Source organism: Garra rufa, chromosome 1 (assembly GCF_049309525.1).
Source record: "Garra rufa chromosome 1, GarRuf1.0, whole genome shotgun sequence".
Lineage (NCBI taxonomy): Eukaryota > Metazoa > Chordata > Actinopteri > Cypriniformes > Cyprinidae > Garra > Garra rufa.
The window spans coordinates 101,320,031-101,343,286 of NC_133361.1; the positions used below are offsets into that span (position 1 = coordinate 101,320,031).

The 23,256-nt window shown below is 41.7% G+C and overlaps 1 protein-coding gene across 1 annotated transcript in view; it reads left to right on the plus strand.

Annotated features, from left to right (window-relative positions):
- Positions 1-204: 204 nt before the first annotated feature.
- LOC141340999 (uncharacterized) overlaps positions 205-23,256 on the plus strand; it is a 38,253-nt gene continuing 15,201 nt past the window's right edge. Inside the window, exon 1 of the mRNA XM_073846129.1 lies at positions 205-431. Within this exon, the coding sequence (XP_073702230.1) occupies positions 266-431 (166 nt within the window). The 5' untranslated portion in view covers positions 205-265. The remainder of the gene's footprint in view (positions 432-23,256) is intronic.

A 23,256-nucleotide genomic window follows, 5' to 3' on the forward strand; every position in this document is an offset into this window, starting at 1 on the left:
ATTTCAATACGAAATTTAAATAAAAAAATTGCCTGCCTAAATATAAACCTTCTGGGTAATTTGTGTATTTTATAAATTGTATATTAACTTTGTCTTACTAGTGCACTGAATACTGAACTAGGAGCTGATTGAGACGCACCCAGAGATTTAGTTTGCATTGATTTTTCTTTCTATTAATTATTCTCATCTTAAACAGGACAAAGTTTTCAAACACACAGAAAAACTGGAGAATCAACAGAGATCCACAAGATACACTATTCTAAAGATGGCTTTTATTAAAGAGGAGAGTGAAGACATGAAGATTGAAGAAACATTGAAACATGAAGATACTGAGGAACAAACACAGATGGTGTTTATTAAAGAGGAGAGTGAGGTCATGAAGATTGAAGAAACATTCAGAGTCAAACATGAAGAAACTGAGGAACAAACAGGTTGGTTTTTATTCTTAAAGCTGAACTCATCACAGAAATAAATATACAGAATATTTATTAATAATGTCTCACGAGTGTAGAAATGTTTTGACATTTGACAGAAGTTTAGGTCACATACTAACGCTGTCTTTAAGCGCAGCTGAGAAGATCCTGCTTTTAATCTGGCCATTTGTTATTATGACATCGGGCATTTAATTTGTAGCATTAATATGGAATTAGCTACCCTGGAAATCCAGAGGTCTGGCCAGAGCACAATTTGAATTGTCTCTGCAAGATAGACTTGTAGTCAAGCCCAGAAGGTATAGAGACCAAGACAAGACCAACACCAAGACCAAGACAGACCATGTCAAGACCAAGACCAAGTAGAGACCAAGAACGATACCAAGTCGAGACCGGAGAAAAAAAACAGACTAGTGTTGAAGCCAAGGTTAATGTAGTTTAGCTTTTTTAAACTCGTTTTACTTTAGTATAGTTTTCAAATTTTCTATAAAATTTAGTTTAGTTTTTATTAGTTTCATTAGCAATTTTGTTAGTTTTAGTTTAGTTTCTATTTTGTGAACACATTTCTATTTAGTTTTTATATAGTTTAGTTTCAGTTTTAGTTTTAGTTTTTTGAGATTAAATAGTGATCACGATTTCCTCGCAATTCTAAACTAAGCAAAATATTGTAAAATAAAAGTGTTTAATGCATTTGAATGAAATATTAATAATTTAATACGTAATATTTATATTTAAAATACAATATATTTAACACACCAATTTTTTATATTAAATTTATGAAAAAGTAGTTTGAATGAACAAATGACTTGCTCACAAAAACATCACTGGATGAATCTGCGTTTTTTAATCAATCTATTCATTGGAAAATCCATTTTTTAACAGTTGTTTCCATCTAGTGGCGAAACAATGCAATCGACACAAACTTTATTTGAAGCGTCAATTACTTTCAAAAGATGAAGTGCTCTGTTTTCATTTCTTCCATTGACATCACATCAGTGTTTATATCCAAACTATGACCTTTAATCATAATATTGCTGTGCTAATATGAATGACTGGGTATTTGAAAAGACTGTGAAGCTGTTTTTTACATGAACATGATGAATGCTCTCTCTGTTAGCGGCAGTGCAAATACAGATTTGAATGTAAGGCTTTTTCAAAGGTTTAATAGATATGGAAAATCGTTGTCATTTACAAATGAGATCGCTTGCGTGTTTGAATGTCTATCCTTTAATGATTAAGCAGCTCCAGTATATTGGCTTGATCTCTTGTGTTATATAAAATACATCAATAGAAATTGATGCAGTAGCCTAGATTTAATTCAGGTGCTGTTCAGGTCGCAGTCTTTATTTTTCCGCCATGGCTTTTGAACGCAATGATTACAAAAATGATTATTTATTTTAGATAATTATTATTTTGTTTCAGATTTTCAAGAAAAATTTCAAAAACTGTTAATATAGAGGGCATAACGTTACATGGATGGATGAGCGCCAACAGCTGTCGCAAAAAACAAAAACAAAAAAAACATGCATGTGATTGGTTGCATTTGATTTGAAGGGCGCAAAATATTAATGTTACATTATCAAACGTTGTGTTTTCGTGGATACCAAAGATTCTAGAGCGTATATTTATTTATTTATTTATTTATTTATTTGCGTGTAGTACTGCTAAATCAGTCTTGACGGTCTGAGACACGTAAAAGTAGTCTCGAGACCGGTCTCGAGACATACATCACTACTGCAAGACACTCTGTTTTACAGATGAAAATCAGTTGTTTGAAACGGCTTTGGCTGCTACAATCACCGAGTTAGACTTGGCTTTTCATTTAAAAGAGGAACGGAAAGCCACGTTCGAATCGTTCCTTTGCAAGAAGGACGTTTTTGCTGTTTTGCCGACTGGATACGGCAAGAGTTTAATTTCTCAGTTAGCTCCGCTGGTAGTTAAGCGTATGGGGCGACCACTAAGAGGAAAAGATCCGAAGCGGGCAATGCCAGATAGCATTCGGCAGTCTCGAGTCCTGGCTGTTAAAAAGAAGTGGCGATAAATGTTATCGAACAAGGTCTCTGATTGTGGTGGATGAGGTCCATCTCATTTATTGATACTGGTAAGAGTCACTTGGTAAGCTTACTGTAACGAAAAACTGAACTATTCAATAGTTATACATAAACCTAATTTGAACAGGATGATATGTCTCGCTGCTGAATGAAACGCTAGTGACCATTCACATATTAGTTGATAGTTAATGAATAGTTTGAACTTTTCATTGCTCAATGCCAGACCCTTAATCTTAATAGATTAGGGTATGGATTTTTCCAGGCTAGGAATTAGCCTAAACCTCATAAAAGATCACTAAGACTATACAAATGCAACAGATGATACTCTTTCATACGATGTGATTTCATGAGATTATTTCATTTACCTTTTTTTTTTTTTTTGTAGACCAACACAATGTAGGACATACAGAAAAACAGTACAAAATAGGAGAAAACAGAGTTGTAAATATAAAGCAAGTCTGATAATAATAAACACAAAATAAACAAATAAACAAAAGTAAGGCAAAACAAAAGCATTAACATTTAAGTTAAATTCTGATGGGGGGGTTGCAAGGAATCAAGAAAACTAGAAAACAGTCCGAGATCGAAAACACGAAGGCAAGGCAGGGAAACAAAAACAAGGAAACTAGATAAATGCTACAGCTAAACAACAATCAGCAAACAAAGGTGTGAGGGACAGACTTGTATACCAAACAAACGTGAACACATTACAAAACCAACCAATGGGAAACGGACACAGAGAACAGAGGAACCAATCAGAAAATGACACAGACAAGGGTGAAACATGGTAGGTTGAGTGAACAAAGACAGAGTTTGTACTGGAGTGAACTCTACTGAAGTTCAGAGACACTCCAACTGATGACCGTAACAAATATCAATATAATCAAGTAAATAAATAGATGACCACTGGTCAGGAATCATAGATCAAACTTACACCAAGGTACTGTAATTTTAAGATGAGAACGGTATAAACCAGTGGTTCTCAAACTGGGGTATGTGAGGTGATAGAGGGGTACAAAAAAAAGGCTGAGCTTTGGCATTAATTTAATTCTACCCCAACTTTAGGTTAAGTTGATGAGTAGGCATACATTGGGCTCAGGTTGATGTGTTCCCCATGCATTGATTTATTTGTGGTGACACAAATATTATATATCATGAGAAGTGCCGGCGTTCCACAAGTGTCTGGGGGGCACCAAAAATTTGGGTCGTGAAAAATCATCACAACAGGCTACTAGTATAAATAACAAATAAAATATGTCTGAAGCATGTTGTCAAAATAAATGCCAATTGCATCATTATCAGAGCCGCGAGAGGAAATGACTCGCTGCAGATGAGATGATTGTGGTTTGTGTTTACATTCATAGTAATTTACATAGCAGACGGTTGTTTGCAAAAACCGATTTACACAGCAGTCTGGGATTTAGAGCGCCTGTTCACTACTTGTTTATAGTGTAAAATAGCTAAAAGTTTTAGAAGTTCCTCAAAATGTCCTCCTCAGTCCAAGAAAATAGCAGAAGCAGGGACCTAGAGCTGTACAATTAATCTCTAAAAGATTGCGATCTCGATTCGACCCCCCACACGATCTTAATCCAGCATTTATAAGATTCAGCCAATTATATTTTCCAGGACAGTAGACGAGCATAACTCGTTTTGCGACAGCAGGGCTTGAAATTGCGACCCTTTTGGTTTAATCTGCGCAACCTAAAAATTATATTTGAATATATAGAGCATTTGTGCGAGTGCGAGAAATTGTCGTGGTACAACTTGGTTTCAATCCTTTACACAACTTTCACTAGCCTGACTACTGATACAGTGACAGGTTCGGGGGACGCGCTTTTCAAAATCCCGTTCAAAACAACTTTCAAATGGTTTTGTTAAAGGAACACTCCACTTTTTTTTGGAAAGTTGGCTCATTCTCCAACTCCCACCGAGTTAATAAGTAGATTTTTACCGTTTTGAAAATTCATTCAGCCGTTCTCCTGTTCTGGCGATATCACTTTTAGCATAGCTTAGCATAAATCATTGAATCCTATTAGACCAGTAGCATCGCGTTCAAAAATGACTAACTATTTTCCGTATTTGTCCTTTTTAAAACTTGACTCTTCTGTAGTTATATTGTGTACTAAGACCAGTGGAAATGCAAAGCTGTGAGTTACTGGGCCGATAGGATTAGGAACTACACTCCCATTCCGGTACAATAGTCAAGGAAGTTTGCTGCCGTAATATGACCGAAGCAGGCGCAGTAATATCACACAGCGCCTGAAATTAGATCCCAGCTATGTAACTTCCAGTGTGACCGGTGCTAAGTTTGTGTAATTCCGGTTGTTGCAGCTGTCAGAGTTGCAGCTGGTAAATTGTAAGTGGCTGGATTTAACTGTGTGTGATTAGCTATGGTTATGTGCATTGTAAGGGGTTGTGATAGTAAGTCGAAGACGTACTCTACTACCATGTTTCATAGAATTCCCACGAAAAAAATAGTAATTTCGACTAATGAATCAATGGCTGGCTGCTCTGAACATGGATCTCAAAACACTGTGAGAAACGATCAAGAAATGGCGTGTTTGTTCCGAGCATTTTGATTGATATGGTTCAGGATCTGCACCAAAGTAAATATCTTCTAAATCGTCTCTCACAAATGTCTGGCGAGGAACGCTGCCTGTGCATGCAGTTGGTCACGTTGGATAAGTTGACGGAAGTAAACATTTGCACATGTGCTGTGTGATATTACTGCGCCTGCTTCGGTCATATTTCGGCAGCAAACTTCTTTGATTATTACGCTGGAATGGGAATGTAGTTCCTAATCCTATCAGCATAGAAAACCGCAGCTTTACATTTCCGCTGGTCTTAGTAGGCGATATAACTACAGAAGAGTCAAGTTTTAAATAGGATAAATATCAAAGCTCGTTGGTCAATTTTGAATGCGATGTTACTGGTCTAATAGGATTCAATGATTTATGCTAAGCTATGCTAAAAGTGATATCGCCAGAACAGGAGAACGGCTGAATGAATTTTCAAAACCGTAATCATCAATATTAAAACAATAAAAGGCTTGAACTACTTCAGTTAATGTGTAATGAATCTAAAATGTATGAAAGTCTAATGTTTATCAGTACATTACAGAAAATAATGAACTTTATCACAATATGCACATTTTTTAAAAAGGACCTGTATTTTACCATGAGAACGATATAAACCAGTGGTTCTCAAACTGATGGAGGAGTATGTGAACAAAATGCTGAGCTTTGGCATTTTTTTATTTCTACCCCAACTTAAAGTAACATCAAATTAAGTATTTCTGACAAGCAAAATGCCAGTTTCAGTATAAACACAGTTAAATGTGATTTAATAAATGTCAAATTATATTAATTTACCTCAATTTTGAAATCTGACTGCATCTCGGTCTCCCTCTCATCTCTGAGAATTAAGTCCTGTGCTCCATGGAGCTTCGTGAGTCAACCATACAAGGGGGGTGTTCCATAAAACAAGTTTATCAAATAAGTCAGGCTTATTTCAGTTAGTCTGACTTATTTTTAGCCAAATCGGTGACAATAAGTCAGACTAACTAAAATAAGCCTGGCTTATTTGGTAAACTTGTTTTATGGAACACTCCTCTGGTCTGTGTGCATGCTTCTCACAGGAGCTCCCATCATGTGACTGCTCTTATGGTTTAAGTTGGCAGTGTCTCCTAACCTTAACTCAGTTTATGTCATGTTTATGTCAAGCTCTGAGGGCTGTTTCCAAAAGACTCTTAGAAAAACTGGGATTAAAGTCCAAAACCTGATTTGAGATGAAATAATAAACCAATCTGGGTTAAAGTGGTTCCATAAATGACCATTTAAAGTCACACAATCTCTCTAATGTGATCCTGGTTCAGTCAGTGAAGGCAATTTGATGTGCACGCTTGTTTTTAAGCAGTCCTTAATCCGATTGTGGATCTATTTGAACAGTTTAATACATTTGAGATGTTGTGTTTTCTCAGGGCATATTCTTCATTTGTATATGTTAGAAAGACATGCAAACATATCAAGTTTACTGTCAGGAGTGGACGAGGTTTACACAAGTAAATGAGTAGTACACAAGTAAACTGCTGCACGCTAAAAAGACTGAGCACAATATAGTAGTAGCTCAATGATTCTGGGAAAAGTAGACATTTTGCTAAAATATTTGTTGTTGGACATTAAATGTGTCACACGTACAATTATTATCCTATATGTAAGTGTATTTTTATAATAGCAGTAAATGAAAATAAATTGTAAGCTGACTAATACAGTCTTAATTTCTAGCTCAAACGAGTAAATGTCTGTTTCTCTTCCCAGTTAAAATGTAGGCTTTTTTCTATTATTTCATTTTTAATTTAGTTCATTTAAGACTGTAATTTTTTTTATATATATATTTAAACAACATCATTAAATCTTGGGCACATAACATTAAATAAAGTTGTACGTAGTCTATGGTTTTTATTCTTTTTTTGCGTTCTATTTCCTATTTACTTTTATGTTTAAAGTGATAATAAAGTTAATTATCACATGGAATGTCTGGATACTGGATTCTGATTGGCTGGGAGGTATGCAGTAAAACTGTTGAATGCACAGGTAGTTCAAAGTCAGTTTAATCACCGTTCTATATTAATGCGCTGCTTTAATTGATGCACGCAAATGCACAGAGAGAGAGAGAGAGAGAGAGAGAGAGAGCAACAGGTCGGAGATCGCATTGTGCTCCGCACATACATAAACTTCTTGTCAGCGCTTGCCCGTGATTCTTATTAAAATAGCCTAGATACTAGATCGCTACATTATATTCCTCTGCAACGAGGTGGTAAAGCTGCTGTTTTTGAATGAATTCGTTGTTTGTAGAGAGAGCCGCACAGCAGGCAGGTATGAACAAACATACACACAAAACTGTCATCACTTTATGGCCTTCTCTAGGTCGACTGATCGATAATTCACTGAAACGAATGCTATATTTAATTCGAATGAATGTGATCTTAGCGCACTATTTCATCTCTGTGGCTGATTTGAAGCAGGCAGAATGCTAGAGCTGTGTCATAACTGATGAAAATAACCGTCTGTTTTAACCGTGTGCCGTACATTAAAGGATTTAAAATGCACTTCGTGGAGGCTATTAGACCTTGTGGGGAAATTTATTAGGTCCCCATGAGAATACAGGCTCATAAATCATGCACAATGAGTTTTTTTGAGGAAGTAAAAGTGTGCACAATCTCCTGTGAGGGCTAGGTTTAAGTGTAGGTCGATAGAAAATACGGTTTGTACAGTATAAAACCATTACGCCTATAGAATGTCCTCATAAAACATGTAAACACAACTTGTGTGTGTTTATGTGTGTGTTTGTGTGTGCACGCACAGTTGGATGGATTAGATGTAGAGCACAAATTCACCATACTTCAGCATATCTCACTTCACATTCAACTGGTGTAAAAATATTGACTGTTCCCTTCCAGGAACATCGAGCTGTGTCGAAACGCTATGGGAACGGCCTCAGCATGACCATGCTGTGAATCACGTGTGTAATCTGTCCAATGGAATCGCATGACGTCACCAGCGTGATGACGTCACCGACCAGGAAGCTTAAAAGCATGTTGCTCTTCCTATTTATTTTTTAACCATCAATACATAATGTCGGCCAGAAAGGAAGTGGGGAGGTGGGGCAATCGTACTCGAGCCCGGTTCACGGCAACCGTGCCTAGTGTCAGTACACCCTTAGAGAGTGATTGTTTGTCTGTGTGTGTGCCAAACAATAATTATAAGGGTGAAATGCAGAAACACCACAAGAACCGTGTGTTTCTCCGTGCACATCAGCCCTCAAGGCTGGTTGTCCGCACTGCGAACGCATGCATCTGCCTCCGCTCCCGGGAAGGCTATCTTTGAGGAGGGAGTTTTCAACAGCGTTCCTCGCGGGTCTGGTCCCGCTTCCGCCGAGGCAGAGCGGCGATTGCACCCGTGGGGATCGCAATTGGATCTGGCAGAGGGTACGGAGACGGTCGAGTCCCTATCTTCTACCTCCCCTGTCAGATCCACCGCCTGCTCACTGGAATCGGAAGCCCGCTCTGCGGTTTCTCCCCCCAGGGAAAGGGCGCGGTGCTTCTCTTGTCTTCCTCCGAGGAGGTAGATGTAGAGGGCGTCGATGAGGACGGTCCTGAGAGTGGTCTTGTAGGCTAAGAAGGGCCCGGCAAAAAGGCCCTAACTATTATGGAGAGCCGATAGGGACAGTCCCCTCTGGGCAAGAGCGATTAACACCTCATTACACGGTGCCCATCTCTCCTCAGTGTCACCAGGGGATCATTCTGCCAACCCTGCCACCTAGGATGCTTCAGGGAGCAGCGACCCCTGCGAGCATATTTGTCAACTACCGCCCGAGATCGTAGAGGTATCTGAAAGCTTATGACCTCTACGAAGTTCCCCTCGACAGTTGGCTGGGTGCATTCCTGTCGGTTTGCCACTTCAAGACCCCATGTCAGCTGTTTCTCTAACACCCGAGGTCAGGCTCGAGAGGCTGATTCCTTTAGTAGACTGTCTGGCAGCGTGGAAACTTCTGCTGAATGTCTCTCAATAGGTCCTGCACACTGTAGAAAGAGGTTACCGCATTTAGTTCGGTGTTCCTCCTCCCTGTTTCAGCTGAGTTTTTCCCACTAGAGCAGGCTCTGGTTGTGGAACAAGAAGTAAACACTCTTCTGGGGAAGGAGGCAATTGAAAAAAAAAAAGTAACTCCACATGAGCAAGAGTCCGGGTCCTACAGCCGGTGCTTCATTGTTCCCCAGAAGGATGGGGGCCTTAGGCCCATCTTAGATCTACGCTTGTTGAACTGTACAGTCATGCGCATTAATTCCATATGCTTACGGTCTAGCAGGTCGTGTCACAGATCAGGTCCGAGGACTGGTTTGTGACGTTAGACCTGAAGGACGCCTTTTTTTTTATTGTCTCCATCCTTCCCCATGACAGGAATTTCCTGAGGTTTTTTTTTTTCAGGGGGAAAGCATACCATTATCGGGTTCTTTTTTGGCCTTGCACTCTCACCCCACACTTTCACGATATATACTCAACTTTATCGTCAACTGGCTGGAGTTGGCGGTTCAACATCGTCGTACATGAAAGAGCTGGGGTTAAAACTAAACATCAAGAAAAGTGTGCCTTCTCCATCACAGAGAACCACTTATCCGGGTGTAGTGTGGGATTCATCCACGTTGTGGGCCAGCTGTCTCCTGCTCGTGTAGTTTCAATCCTCATAGGGGTCACAAGAGTAAGAGAAGGCCGGTCACTCACTGAAAAGCGGTTCCAAAAACTGCTGGGTCTGATGGCAGCTGCGTCCAACATAATTTCTTTTGGCCTGCTGTACATGAGACCCCTACAGTGGTGTCTCTAAACCAAGGGGTTCTTCCCAAGGGGAAACCCGATTTGCATGATCAAGGTCACGCGGTGAAGCTTTCGTGCCTTAGACATGTGAAGGAAACCTTGGTTTCTGAATCAGGGCCCGGTGCTGGGTGCTCCCTGACGCCGTGTCACACTTGCGATGGATGCATCCCTCAACGTTTGGGGAGTGGTCATGAGTGGCCGCTCTGCCAGCGGTCTGTGGAGAGTTCATCATCTCATGTGGCACATTATTGCCTGGAGATGTTGGCAGTGTCTCAGGCTTTGAGACTCTGCTCCCGGGAGTTCTGGCGAGAGTGCGCCGGGAAGGGGGTCCGACGACTTCTACACCGCGTTCCAAATTATTATGCAAATTATATCTTTCTCTGGTTTTCAAAATTAGTCCATGCAAATGACAGTCAGTATAATTTTTAAGTCATCAACCATTAGGGTATAATTCGAATTTTATTGAACAAACCTCCTAATGATAACAGTATTTATTTATAAAAATAAAAAAACTGAAAATGCACTGTTCCACATTATTATGCACAACAGAGTTAAAACATTGTATAGGTTGTAAAGAACTGAAAATGGGTATTTGCTGAATTTGCAGCATTAGGTGGTCAAATTTACTGAAATCTAAATCTATTTCAATCAAAAACGTCCTAACTGGGCAAGTTACATCTTACCATAGGAACCCTTCTTTGATATCGCTATCACAATTCTTGCATCCATTGAATTTTGTGAGTTTTTGGATATTTTCTGATTGAATTTGTTTGCAGGATGCCAGAATAGCCTCCCAGAGCTGCTGTTTTGATGTGAACTGCCTCCCACCTTCATAGATCTTTTGCTTGAGGATGCTCCAAAGGTTCTCAATCTGGTTGAGGTCAGGGGAGGATGGTGGCCACACCATGAGTTTCTCATCTTTTATGCAGATAGCAGCCAATGACACTGAGGTATTATTTGCAGCATGAGATGGTGCATTGTCATGCATGAAGATGATTTTGCTACGGAAGGCACAGTTCTTCTTTTTGTACCATGAAAGAAAGTGGTAAGTCAAAAACTCGACATACTTTGCCGAGGTCATTTTAATATCTTTAGGGATCCTTAAGGGGCCAACCAGCTCTCTCCCTATGATTCCGGCCAAAAACGCCACCTCCTTGTTGTGGTCGCAGCCTTGTTGGGATATGTTCCATCCACTACTCCATCTATCTGGACCATCCAAACATGCACAACACTCATCAGTAAACAAGACTGTTTGAAAATGAGTCTTCATGTATGTCTGGGCCCACTGCAACCGTTTCTGATTGTGAGCATTAGTTAGGAGTGGCCGAATAGTAGGTTTATACACAGCTGCAAGCCACTGGAGGATCCTACACCGTGATGTTCGCGGGACTCAAGAGGCACCAGCAGCTTCAAAAACCTGTTTGCTACTTTGTAATGGCATTTTAGTAGCTGCTCTCTTAATCTGATGAATTTGTTTGGCAGAAACCTTCCTCATTCTGCCTTTAACTGCACGAACCTGTCTGTGCTCTGAATCAGCCTCAAATCTCTTCACAGTACAATGATCACGCTTACGTTTTCTTGAAATATCTAATGTTTTCATACCTTGTCCAAAGCATTGCACTATTTGACGCTTTTCGGCAGCAGAGAGACCTTTTTCTTTCCCATAATTGCTTGAAACCTGTGGCCTGCTTAATAATGTGGAACATCCTTCTTAAAGGTTTATGAAACCCCAGGCAACTTTTCCTGAGATTTTAGCAGAAGTGTTTGTGTTGCACATCATAGAAAGCAACGTTGGCATCTGTTAATATTAATTGTTAGAGATAACTGGTTAATTTTGAGCATTTTTGCGCTATTTTCATCTTCCGGGTTTAAAATCTACATTGTCCTGACGTCACCTTTTGTGACGCGGCGATGGACTATAGTACATCGATGACGCGTCGGTGTCTCATAAATATTCATGCTGCTGCATGTTCTTATCCTATGAGAAGTCCATTTCGCTTAATTATTCACGACAGCACGTGCTGATTTGCTGTGGCAGGCGCTTCAGTCTCAGTCTATGAGATCGCCCAGAGCCGTTTGTTTCGCAATGGCTCTGAGATCGCTTACATTAACTGAGAGGAACGTTCATGAGTGAAAGAGTCTGGCACACGCGATTCATTCACAAAGTAAGTGTAAGCGGTTTTTCTTTGACGCAACCCATCAAAAGGCTTATATAAACGCGCCAAAATAAGCCTTAACAGTTATTAGTGGTTCAACTGTGTGTTCATATATAGGTTTTCGATGCATAGTGCAAAAGGATGTACATTTATTTGTGTTTTAAACTCGTGGGGAGCGAAATGAAACTGTCTGAACCCAAAGTTGTCTGTGTGGTCTCGCTCCATGAGTTTAATTGAAAAACAAAAAACTGTGTGTTTATGACACTTACATACAATTTGGAACGCGGTGTAGACGCCCCGTACTGGCCGGGTCGAGTAAGGAAAGGAAAGGAGGTGAAGTGAGGCCAAGTATGGTGACCCATACTAGGAATTTGTGCTCTGCATTTAACCCATCCAAGTGCACACACACAGTAGTGAACACACACACACCGTGAACACACACCCGGAGCAGCCATTGCTGTGGCGCCCAGGCAGCAGTTGGGGGAACAGTGCCTTGCTCAAGGGACTCACCTCAGCTATGGTATTGAGGGTGGAGAGAGTGCTGTACATTCACTCCCCCCACCTACAATGCCGGACCTGAGACTCAAACCTGCAACCTTTGGATTACAAGTCCAACTCTCTAACCATTAGGCCACGGCTGCCCGGTTCTCAGACCTGATTTCCCTCCTAGACAATTCCAGTCAGGAGGGATCTCCTCTCACAGGTGGAAGGTCTTATTCTCCACCCCACTCGAAGTTGTGAAAGTAGTGGGTGTGGCCCCCACAACTTCTCCAGTCCAGAGCTCCCTCCACGAGGAAACTGTTTGCCTTTAACATTTACATTTACATTTATTCATTTAGCCGACGCTTTTATCCAAAGCGACTTACAATTGGGAGTACAACAAGTGATTCATCCTAAGGAGGCAGATCAACATAGGAAGTGTTCAAAAATACCATATATCAGGCGTTGTTAGAAGAGTGCAGGCTAGAAGGAGAAGATCAAGAAAGAGAGGAAAAACAGGCTAGAAGGGAGGATTTTTTTTTTTTTTTTTTTAATTGAGTCAGATAGTGTCGAAAAAGATGGGTTTTGTTGGAATTTGCCGGTATTGTAAAAATACCTACTTCCCCCCAGCTCGTTTATTCGCCCTTTAAATCACACAGCTCGAGTCCGCGTCAACGTTTAAAGCCAATTTAATAGTACAGTCAAAGAGTGCTGAGCTCAGGATTCCAGAACAGCCAATATCAAATCTGACATTCTGGGCAGTCCAGGAATGTCTCACAAAGCTAAAATATGCATTTATATTCTTGATTCTGCAGGCCTCTCCTCCTGATATCGTTCAACCATTCTCCTCTAATCAGGGCCTGTTATCGCCAACCGTTCCTGGACAGAAAAGAAAATACAGCCCCATCCCATTCTTCTTCTTAGAGTGACCAAAAGTCTAGTCTAAAGTGACCTTCAAATTGCTACTACTTTTGCAGGGCTTCTTTTCTCCTACGTGCCTGTAAACAAAGGTTTCTCAGAAATGACATAAATGTAGAGAGTTCGCAACTACACGCACACATTTTACTAACAGATTCTGTTACATAGTGTACACTTTGTCTTTTCATATGCACAGAACATTCTGTCTTCTCATAAGCACAGAACAACCAAAACACAAATTTAAAAGCATTAACAAAAAGTATTTTCTACAATTCCCTCTCTTGATCTCTGAAAGAGATCAAACTTCTTCATCCTCATCATCATATGCACCCTAATCTGTCAGCAAATGCATCTTGTACGGGGGAGGTTCTCTTTTCTCCTAACCAGATTGCTCTCAACCTGCTTCCACCTGTTTCCATTCAAAGTTAAAGGGAAAGCCATCCTCACCATAGCGCACAATCCTTCTGTTATTTCTGTGGGCCTAGCTACCATCACTCCTGTACCACATGCATAATACAGACCTGCTCTAGCCCATGACCCCACCATTTCCTGCCCCCTCTGGTGGATTACCTTGCACCATGACACTCTAACGTTTCCTACTATCAGCTTATTGTTTTTAGGGGATGTGAAATTGAAACAGGTATAGTTTCCTTCTCTTACCTTATATGCCCTATTTTCTTATGTCCATCAGCTAATGTAATTTCGCACCAATTTCTCTGAAAAGAGCCCACCAATGTTTTAGATTTGCTAGTGGAAGTGAAATTAAAACATGTGTAGTTCCCTTTTCTTCTAATCAAGGGAACCCCTAGTGATGACCCACTACCTGTAACAGGGTACAATTTACTTAAAGATGAGCAATTGGCTGGATTTTGTTGTTTTGTTAATCGCAGGATGCAATCGTATCCCCATTGATCGTTTGCATACAATGGGGCAGGCTCAGTATTCAATTCAGGTCTCCCAGCTGCACATGCTAAACATCCTTCAAAATCTAAATTTGTGGATGCTTCGTGAACCCATTCTAACCAGAGGTTGGACTCATGATAACCAGTTTCTAGGGTCATTACATCTAAAGGGGTCAAGTTGCTATAATCCGTGCTTTTCAATACTGTTTCTTTTTTCTTTTTTTTTCTTAAATCAACAACTATGGGGGCTGGTGTTACTTCTGGCTCTTGTACTAAAATTTTAATTAAACCCAATGGATCTGTCCCTGACACATCTACCCCTAGTGTAATGAAAGTTTCAGAGCTGTCAGGACCATCTTTCAGTGACATTATCAGCGTGTTTTTCCAGCTCCCCCAGCTATGTTGGTATCCTTTAAATAGTTTAAGTCTGTTCTGAATATTATTCTGGCTAGTTAGTGGGCTATTGGTTAACATCTTTTTAGTGTACCCTGGCTTGGTCATCCAATTAACATCGTGCCATGTGTGACACCATGGCCCAGTTGGTTTTGTTCCTGTTGTTGGCCACAGGCAGCCATAGACATCATACCCTCTCCATCCCAGTGCATCACCCCCACAATCTATCACTTGACACAGATCAAATTCCCACAGGCCATCCTTCCCTTTCTCCCTTACCAGTGTCAATTTCACCCCAGCCCCACCTCCTGTCAACACACTCCTTTTCCCTTTCTGTGTGTTTTGCCCCATCAATCCCCATATTATTACCCCTATGATTATTGTCAAGCTCAATACCCAACATCCCACTATTCTATTCATCTTTGTGTTGTTCATTTTACCACCACCACTATTTGAATCTCCCCGTTTTTGAACACCCTCTCTAGGATATTCTGTACAGTTTCAAACTGTAATTTATCAAGGCCACACCCTAGTTTGGGGACTGCTAATGTTTTCACTTTGTCTTTTAGGCACTGCAGTTTTAGATCTTCTAAACTCTTCTCTAAGTCTTCATATGTGGGCAGGTCCCTGCACCACCGCTTTAGTTACCAGGTGAAATATCTGTTTCTTGCCGTGTGTGGTCAGCACACACACTGACCCAGGGCGCTAATATGTTTCTGCAACTTTTCTACCCCGTATTTGTGTCTTATTTGCTTTGCTACACCCGCCCCTAGTGCATAGTCAGCGCTAATGCAGTGTGCAATTGGAATGTCTTCGCTAATTTCTAGCAGGTCTCCCACCCTCTCTAGAACAGTAATTTTGTGTCCCTGTGTTGGCTTCTGAGGGTTGAGCTGATTCTTCTGCTGTGTCCTTTTCTGCTTCCTGTTCTTCCTGCTCACCCTCTCTTTGACCTGCTCGCAGGTCAACTCTGGTCTCCTGCAGCGAACTGGAAGGAGAATCACAATTCACACAAGATGACAAATGATACCAAGTTTTTCCCTTACCCGCCAGTCGAACGCAATGTGAGGTCCTTGCAGTGACCTTCATGGGCTCAGACCATTTAGCAGGCAGCCATTTTCGTTTCATCAATTTCAGTCTTACCTACTTATCCTGGGGGCCTCAGTCACCTGCTGCCAGTCCTGTGAAAAGGTGGGGTTCTGGGGAGATAATATGTTAATAACCGCCCTTACTTTGTCATAGTAGTCCCCAGGTGGCAACTGGCCAGCCTCCATATTGAATAGGGCCCATGGCCCAGGAAACTGTTGCCCTGTCAACAGTTCAAAATGTGTTAAACCAGTTGTACTTATATCAAACCAATTGCAATAGCAGTAAGCCAATTAATCCCTGTATGAGAACATATTTTAGCCAATTTTTGTTCCAAAGTCAAATTCATAAGCTTTGTCATGTCTTTTTCCCACTTTGGCTCAGACTCAGCTTCTGACAGTACTGACACAGCTGTCGAAGCTGGTAGAACCAGTTTACCATTTTTTTAACCCCTCCAAATTCCCTCCCCATCTTTTATACCCCCCTTACACTAGCCCCTTGCTCACTGACATCCAAATGGAATGGTACAGAATAATCTGGGGTCTGCAGTTCTGCAGCTTTGGCCAAATCAGTTTTTAGTGTTATAGATTCCTGTTCTGCCTCAAAAGTCCATTTCAATACATTCCTAGCATTTTTCATCCCTGCCTCTTTCTGAAATTCTTCCATATATATACCTCATCTCCCTCCCTGTCATATTATAGAGTGCAATGCAACGGATCAACCGGGGCTGTCAGTGAAAATTTTGAGGACATCCATGATGTCCATTTCTGTACAATTTTGGTAAGTCTGGCATGTCTGGTGTAGTTAGCAATAACCAATAAATATCTGCCCCTTTTTCCACCACCTTTTCTAAAAACAATTTTCCTGTGTCTCCTTGTACCAGCCCCCCTCCAGTGGAGCAATTATGAATTGTGCCATCAGGAAATCTTATATAGATACCATCTGGGCTACAAAAAATGCATATCCCCAATTTCACTAAAATGTCTCTCCCCAACAAGGGTGATGGCGCATTTGCGGAGCATAAGAATTCATGAAGTTGCGTCTGTCCTGCCACCTTTATTGACAGCGGCTTTGTTAGTGGCCATTTTTCTGACCCCCCAGAGAACCCTCGCACTCTCACTGTTTTTAGATGAGAGGGCCCCTTTCTCCACCATGCCCCCTGTAATGGTAGAGAAAGTGGCCCCAGTGTCCACCAGGGCCCTTATAGGCTTGTTATCTACCAGCACCTGTAGGTAGGGCTCAGCCTTAGCCCCCCTGCTGGTTCTCTGTGGGCCTCGTCAGTAACACTCCGCATCACCCGCCTGGTCCCAGACTGGGCATTGACCGGGCACCTGTTGGTTGGCAGGCCATGAGAGTGTATTTGGGACAGCTCCCCCCCTTCCTGGAGCCCCTCCTCTAAAAGGAGCCCGTCCCCTTGCAGGAGGTTGTCTTTCTGTCTCTGTGGACATTCCCTCCTCCAATGACTCGAGTCCCCGCAAATGAAACAACCCCCCGATGGTGGAGCAGACAGACTCCTTCCCTTATCATTTTTCATATTCATACCCCTTTTTAATCCCCTGCCCCTGTTGGTGGGAGGCCAATCTGTGTATGTATCATAGGGATCATATTGTTGACTGACACTCTGCCAATAGGGCTGTGGTGTGGCAGGCTGTAGAAACTGTGGTGGGGAAGCACTCTGGCTGGTTTGGTTTTGCACTGACATTTGCTGCACTTCCTTCCCTTTCTTTTTAGATTTGTCTTTCTCGGTTTCTATCTGCATCTTTAACAATTGAGTTTTCAGTTTGTCTATTTCTGTCTCTTCCTTTCCTGCTTTCTCTACAGCTCTATCAACATGATGTACAAAATGTCTCACCCACGTGTCACTGTCTCCCCCTGCCATTTCCGGACTGTTTTCTATGCTAGAAGCATCAGCTTGTGGGACCCCTTTTATTACAGCCTGTCTGTAAAATTCTTGACATAGTTTACTAGAATCAGGGTTTTCTCCAGTCTGCTCCTCCCACTCTCTCTGTATCTCAATTTCTCCTTTGCCCACAGCGAATACAGGCAGCTGTGTTGCCATAGGGGCGCTAGGAGCATATGTGGGATGCCTTTTACTTACAACTGTGGCAGTGGTTGCAACTCTGGTCCACTTTCTCAATAAGGCTTGTTTGTCCTTTATAATCTTATCTAATTCTGCCCTTTCCTGTCTTTTTTCCTTCAATTCTCCATGGGCACTTTTTTCTTCCATTTTAATATACTGAACTAGTTTGCCTGTATCCTTACTATCATTGGTCCATTGTTGAATATTTACTAGGTGGGACCAACACCCCAATAATTCTTTCTGTCTTTCCTTAATATCTTTTGGCTCTGTCTGCGCCAACACCATCTCAGCTATCTTCTGCCAATTTTCTTTGTAAGTTGCCATTTCTTACTTCTTATTAATCAATTTACAATCTGGAAGATGTCCAAACAACCTACACAACCAATTTTTGCAATATTTTTAGTTCTTTCTATTCTTTTGGTTCAGCTTGATGCATCATCTGGCTACAGATGGCATCCCACACTCCCTTATACGTACTCATTTTATTAAAGGTTTTGTTTCTTTCAATGGATCACACTTCTCACAGTCCTCTCTATGCCCTAATAGTCTACACACCCACCACCTAGGAACGTTCTTAACTCTTTTTCTACTAGTAGGAAATATCAGTTCTAACACCATCTGCTAATTGGGATCTCTCCATTCATACATTCACTTTCAAATTTTATTTTCTTTCATACAGTCCCTTTATCACAGGGCTCATCAATTTCCCCCTCCTCTCTGAGCCGTAAGAATGCTGCGTCCGTTCCTACCAGGTCACACTTAAGTGACGGTCCAGAGAAGGTGCGCAGCACTCCAACCTCCCAGATACGGAGTAGTTCACACTCACACACACTTTCAGAGATTGTTCAGTAGACAGACACTTTTACACGTTAATCACGCCGGGATTTTACAGGATTTCTTATGAGTTTTTATAAAATTACTTTAACCAAGCCTTGTCAAGTCAATCCTAACCTTGCCAGGATTTGACAATGACCTTTTAACCTTTTACACTATCCTTTTAAACTGATCTGATTCTTTTTGTATAAAATTACCTTTACATTGGTGTTCAATCCACTCTCAACCTTAAAATTTTGAATATTTCCAATTTCGCAGTACTTTTATGAAAAAGGTGACTGCTTACCTTGTTTTAGATGCTCTGCAGAGAGGATGGAGACTGGACCGTTCCCCAACGCCCGTCAGCATCGTGGTGAATCGGTACCAGTTAATTCATATGCTACAGTTCTCTTTATGTATTCTCTATCATATGTTAACTGTATCTACAATCACCTGATATAAACTACACACATACACACTTGTTTCACTTCACACAACGCATATGCCACATACACTTGATCTCAAATTTAGGAGGTTCTTAAGAAAATCAACCTTATTAGGCTTCGACCCCGCCGGGTTTTACGATGTTTCTTTCACCTTTCTACCAATATGTCAGGGAATCCTTAGGAAAACTTAACCTCGATGGGCATACCTTTACAAGTTTTCTGTCACACCCTAATTTATTTTATTGGACACCTTCAAAGTCAAAAGAAAATTCAACCTTGCCGGGAAACGTTTTTACGAATTTTCTGTTATGTCCTTTCTAATTTGTTGGAAATCCTTTGGAAAACTCAACCTCGTCAGGAAAACCTTATGTTTTAGGAGTTCTCTTTCATTTACTAATTTAATTCCTTTATTTGAGATCACTGGATATCCTTTACCTTATTTTACTTTCTTACTCTTTGACTTTACCCAATTTTGTACAAAACGCAAAACTGATATTCACTTCCTATTCAACTCTTCAATTTAGTAGTAGCCAAACTGCAGTTTTTTATGAAAAAGGTAACTGCTTACCTGTTATTTATTTCTCTGTGCAGAGGAGTTGAAATGGAGATGTCCTTCAGTTTCGGATTCCTCGTCTCGGGAGAATCCGGGTGCCCCCTCCAATTGTTGGAATTTGCCGGTATTGTAAAAATACCTACTTCCCCCCAGCTCATTTATTCGCCCTTTAAATCACACAGCTCGAGTCCGCGTCAACGTTTAAAGCCAATTTAATAGTACAGTCAAAGAGTGCTGAGCTCAGGATTCCAGAACAGCCAATATCAAATCTGACATTCTGGGCAGTCCAGGAATGTCTCACAAAGCTAAAATATGCATTTATATTCTTGATTCTGCAGGCCTCTCCTCCTGATATCGTTCAACCATTCTCCTCCAATCAGGGCCTGTTATCGCCAACCGTTCCTGGACAGAAAAGAAAATACAGCCCCATCCCATTCTTCTTCTTAGAGTGACCAAAAGTCTAGTCTAAAGTGACCTTCAAATTGCTACTACTTTTGCAGGGCTTCTTTTCTCCTACGTGCCTGTAAACAAAGGTTTCTCAGAAATGACATAAATGTAGAGAGTTCGCAACTACACGCACACATTTTACTAACAGATTCTGTTACATAGTGTACACTTTGTCTTTTCATATGCACAGAACATTCTGTCTTCTCATAAGCACAGAACAACCAAAACACAAATTTAAAAGCATTAACAAAAAGTATTTTCTACAGTTTTCAGCAGTCGTTTGAAAGCTGTTAAGGAGTCTGCATTCCGGATAGGGGTGGGAAGATCATTCCACCAGGCAGGGACATTGAACGAGAATGTTCTGGACAGTGATTTAATACCTCTCTGTGGTGGTACAATGAGGCGTCTTTCACTAGAGGATCTCAGTCTTCTGGAAGGAGTGTAGATGTGTAGTAGTGAATGGAGGTAGGCAGGTGATGATCCGGTGGCTGTCCTATATGCCAGCATCAGTGTCTTGAATTTGATGCGTGCTGTAACCGGTAGCCAGTGCAGGGATATGAAGAGAGGTGTAACATGGGCCTTTTTGGGCTCATTGAAGACCAGTCGTGCTGCTGCATTCTGAATCATTTGTAGAGGCTTGGTTGTACATGCTGGAAGACCAGCTAAAAGAGCATTGCAGTAGTCCAGCCTGGAAATGACCAGGGCCTGGACGAGGAGTTGTGTAGCATGCTCTGTTAGGAAGGGCCTGATCTTTCTGATGTTGTACAATGCAAACCTGCAAGATCGAGCGGTCTTAGCTATGTGGTCTTTAAAAGTCAGTTGGTTGTCAAAGATAACACCCAGATTTCTGGCTGAAGTTGATGGGGTAATTGTTGATGAACCTAACTGGATGGAGAAGTCATGCTGTAGAGATGGAGTGGCAGGAAAGATAAGGAGTTCCGTCTTTGCTAGATTGAGCTGTAGATGGTGTTCCTTCATCCATGCAGAGATATCCGCCAGGCAACCTGAGATCCGTGCAGCTACCGATGGATCGTCTGGTTTGAAAGAAAGATAGAGCTGTGTGTCATCAGCATAGCAATGGTAGGAGAAGCCATGTGCCTGTATGATGGGGCCCAGAGATGTAGTGTATATGGAGAAGAGGAGAGGTCCAAGAACTGAACCCTGAGGAACCCCAGTGACCAGTTGATGAGTTTTGGATACCTCGCCTCCCCAGGCCACTCTGAAAGACCTACCAGAGAGGTAGGATTTGAACCAGTGAAGTGAAGTCCCTGTAATACCCAGCATTGAGAGGGTGGACAGGAGGATCTGGTGATTCACAGTGTCAAAAGCTGCAGATAGGTCCAGCAAGATGAGTACCGATGATTTGGACTCAGCTTTTGCCGTCCGCAAGGCTTCAGTGACAGACAGTAGCGCAGTCTCAGTTGAATGGCCGCTTCTGAACCCTGATTGGTTAGAGTCCAGTAGATCGTTCTGTGAGAGGAATAAGGATAGCTGGTTGAAAACAGCCCGTTCCAGTGTTTTTGCTATGAATGGAAGGAGGGAGACAGGTCTGTAGTTGTCTATGAGTGAAGAGTTAAGTGTAGGTTTTTTGAGCAGTGGGGTTACCCGGGCCTGCTTAAATGTAGTGGGAAAAGTGCCTGTGAGAAGAGATGTGTTGATGATGTGTGTGAGCGCCGGTAGGATTGTAGGGGAGATTGCTTGGAGAAGGTGTGAGGGGATAGGATCTAAAGGACATGTCGTCGGATGGCTGGAGAGGAAAAGTTTGGTTACTTCTGCCTCCGAGCAAGGACAGAAGGAGAAGTGGGGGGTTCCAGCCGTGATTGTGGTCAATTTTAGTTCCTGTATGTGTGGAGCTGAGAACTTATTATTGATCGATGTAGTTTTGTCTGTAAAAAATGTGGCGAAATCATCAGCTGTTATAGAAGTTGTGGGAGGTGGTGGAGGGGGACAAAGCAGTGTATTAAATGTTTTGAAAAGGTTGCGTGCGTCCGGGGAATTGTTGATCCTGTTGTGGAAGTATGAAGATTTGGCTGTATGTACTTGGGTAGCGAAAGATGAGAGCATAGACCGATACATACTGAGGTCGGATGGATCCTTAGATTTGTGCCATTTTCTCTCGGCTGCCCTAAGTTTGGAACGATGCTCACGAAGAACATCGGATAACCAAGGGGTTGTCGGAGCAGATCGTGCTGGCCTGGAGGAGAGAGGGCATATAGCATCTAGACAGGAGGTAAGAGTGGAGCATAAGGTGTCAGTTGCTGCATTAGTGTCCAGGGATGAGAAGTGAGTAGGAGAGGGAAGGGAGGAGGATACTAAAGAAGAAAGATGGGAGTGTGAGAGAGAGCGTAGGTTTCTTCTAAAAGTAACAGGTAGAGGGGTTGGGAGTGCACAAGTAGCAAGATGTAGGTCAAATGTAATGAAGAAGTGGTCAGAGATGTGTAGGGGTTTGACCACAATGTTGTCTGAAATACAATTTCGCATGTAAATGAGATCAAGTTGGTTGCCAGATTTATGAGTGCATGTAGTGATAACACGTTGTAGATCAAATGAAGCTAGAAGTGAATTGAAGTCAGCAGCATAGGGTTTGTCAAGGTGAATGTTGAGGTCCCCAAAGACTAGAAGTGGGCTGCCATCCTCTGGAAACGAGGACAGCAGCCCATCCAGCTCTTCTAAGAAGATGCCAAGTTGAGTAGGAGGGCGGTAGATTACCACAATGTGGAGTTCGATAGGAGATGTTACAGTCAAGTCAAGTCAAGTCACCTTTATTTATATAGCGCCTTTTACAATACAGATTGTGTCAAAGCAACTGCACAGTATTTAAACAGCACAATAGTGTGTAAGTAACGCATTATTGTAACAATCAATTTTCAGTTAAAGGCAGTTCATCAATGAATTCAGTGATATCATCGTCAGTTCAGTTCAAATAGTATACGATATCGCTGGAAAATGTCCCCAACTAAGCAAGCCAGAGGCGACAGCGGCAAGGAACCAAAACTCCACAGGTGACAGAAATGGAGAAAAAAACCTTGGGAGAAACCAGGCTCAGTCGGGGGACCAGTTCTCCTCTGGCCAGACCAAACAACAGTTTGTACCAATGTCTGATTGTAGAGAACTCATCAGGATCCTGTGGTGTAGT